The sequence below is a fragment of the Oncorhynchus kisutch genome, linkage group LG29 (genome assembly GCF_002021735.2).
Source record: "Oncorhynchus kisutch isolate 150728-3 linkage group LG29, Okis_V2, whole genome shotgun sequence".
In the NCBI taxonomy this organism is placed as follows: Eukaryota; Metazoa; Chordata; class Actinopteri; order Salmoniformes; family Salmonidae; genus Oncorhynchus; species Oncorhynchus kisutch.
This window is the reverse complement of record NC_034202.2, coordinates 38,642,869-38,644,180: the sequence shown is the minus strand read 5'-3', so window position 1 is coordinate 38,644,180 and position 1,312 is coordinate 38,642,869. Positions and strand designations below refer to the sequence as shown.

Here is a 1,312-nt window from a genome sequence, read left to right as displayed (position 1 = left end):
CATTTCATGCAGAGTAGCCAATCCTGTAGCCTGACATGTAGCCTGACATGTAGCCTGACATGTAGCCTGATCTGTAGCCTGATATGTAGCCTGACATGTAGCCTGATATGTAGTCAGTCATGTAGCTTGACATGTAGCCAGTCATATAGCCTGACATGTAGCCTGACATGTAGCCAGTCCTGTAGCCTGACATGTAGCCTGACATGTAGCCAATCCTGTAGCCTGACATGTAGCCTGAAATGTAGTCAGTCATGTAGCATAGTGGTGTGGTTCTGGGACTGATTTTTTCTGAAAAACATTAGTAACTAGTCATGTAGCCTGACTTGTAGCCTGACATGTAGTCAGTCATATAGCCTGGCATGTAGCCAGTCATATAGCCATACATGTAGCCTGACATGTAGCCTGACATGTAGTCAGTCATATAGCCTGGCATGTAGCCTGACATGTAGCCTGACATGTAGCCTGATATGTAGTCAGTCATGTAGCCTGACATGTAGCCAGTCATATAGCCAGACATGTAGCCTGACATGTAGCCTGACATGTAGCAAGTCATATAGCCTGACATGTAGCCAGTCATGTAGCCTGACATGTAGCCTGACATGTAGCCAGTCATATAGCCAGTCATATAGCCTGACATGTAGCCAGTCATGTAGCCTGACATGTAGCCTGACATGTAGCCAGTCATGTAGCCTGACATGTAGCCTGACATGTAGCCTGACATGTAGCAAGTCATATAGCCAGTCATGTAGCCTGACATGTAGCAAGTCATATAGCCAGTCATGTAGCCTGACATGTACCAATCTGGTTAGCCGATATTCCACTCCTTGTACATGTCATTGTGGAATGTTGGTTAAAGAGACTGGGTACCATGTGTTGTATCTCATTGGCTTGTCTTCCAGTCGACCCCGTGGCGCCATCCTGTACGGAGGGGGTGTACCTACCCATGTTCCTGTCTCCGACGCCAGCCCAGGGTGCACTGTTCTACGCCTCCGCAGACCATCCCCTGGACATCAGTGTCAGAGCACAGGCTACCCACTCCACGTAAGAGAGAAGCAATGCGAAACACTGCACCTGACCTGGGCTATTAGCTATTAGTTATTAGCTTAAATCACTGCTGTCAAACTCACTTCCTGGAGTGCCAGGTGGAGTGCCAGGTGTGTGTGCCAGGTGGAGTGCCAGGTGGAGTGCCAGGTGTGTGTGCCAGGTGGAGTGCCAGGTTGGTGCCAGGTGTGTGTGCCAGGTGGAGTGCCAGGTGGAGTGCCAGGTGGAGTGCCAGGTGGAGTGCCAGGTGTGTGTGCCAGGTGGAGTGCCA

General features: G+C 50.1%; 1 protein-coding gene across 1 annotated transcript; it reads right to left on the bottom strand.

Annotated features, from left to right (window-relative positions):
* Positions 1–298: 298 nt before the first annotated feature.
* LOC109879382 (keratin-associated protein 6-2-like) lies at positions 299–721 on the bottom strand. The gene has a single exon (XM_020471561.1). It carries the CDS (start codon positions 719–721, stop codon positions 299–301), a length of 423 nt encoding a protein of 140 aa, XP_020327150.1.
* Positions 722–1,312: the final 591 nt, after the last annotated feature.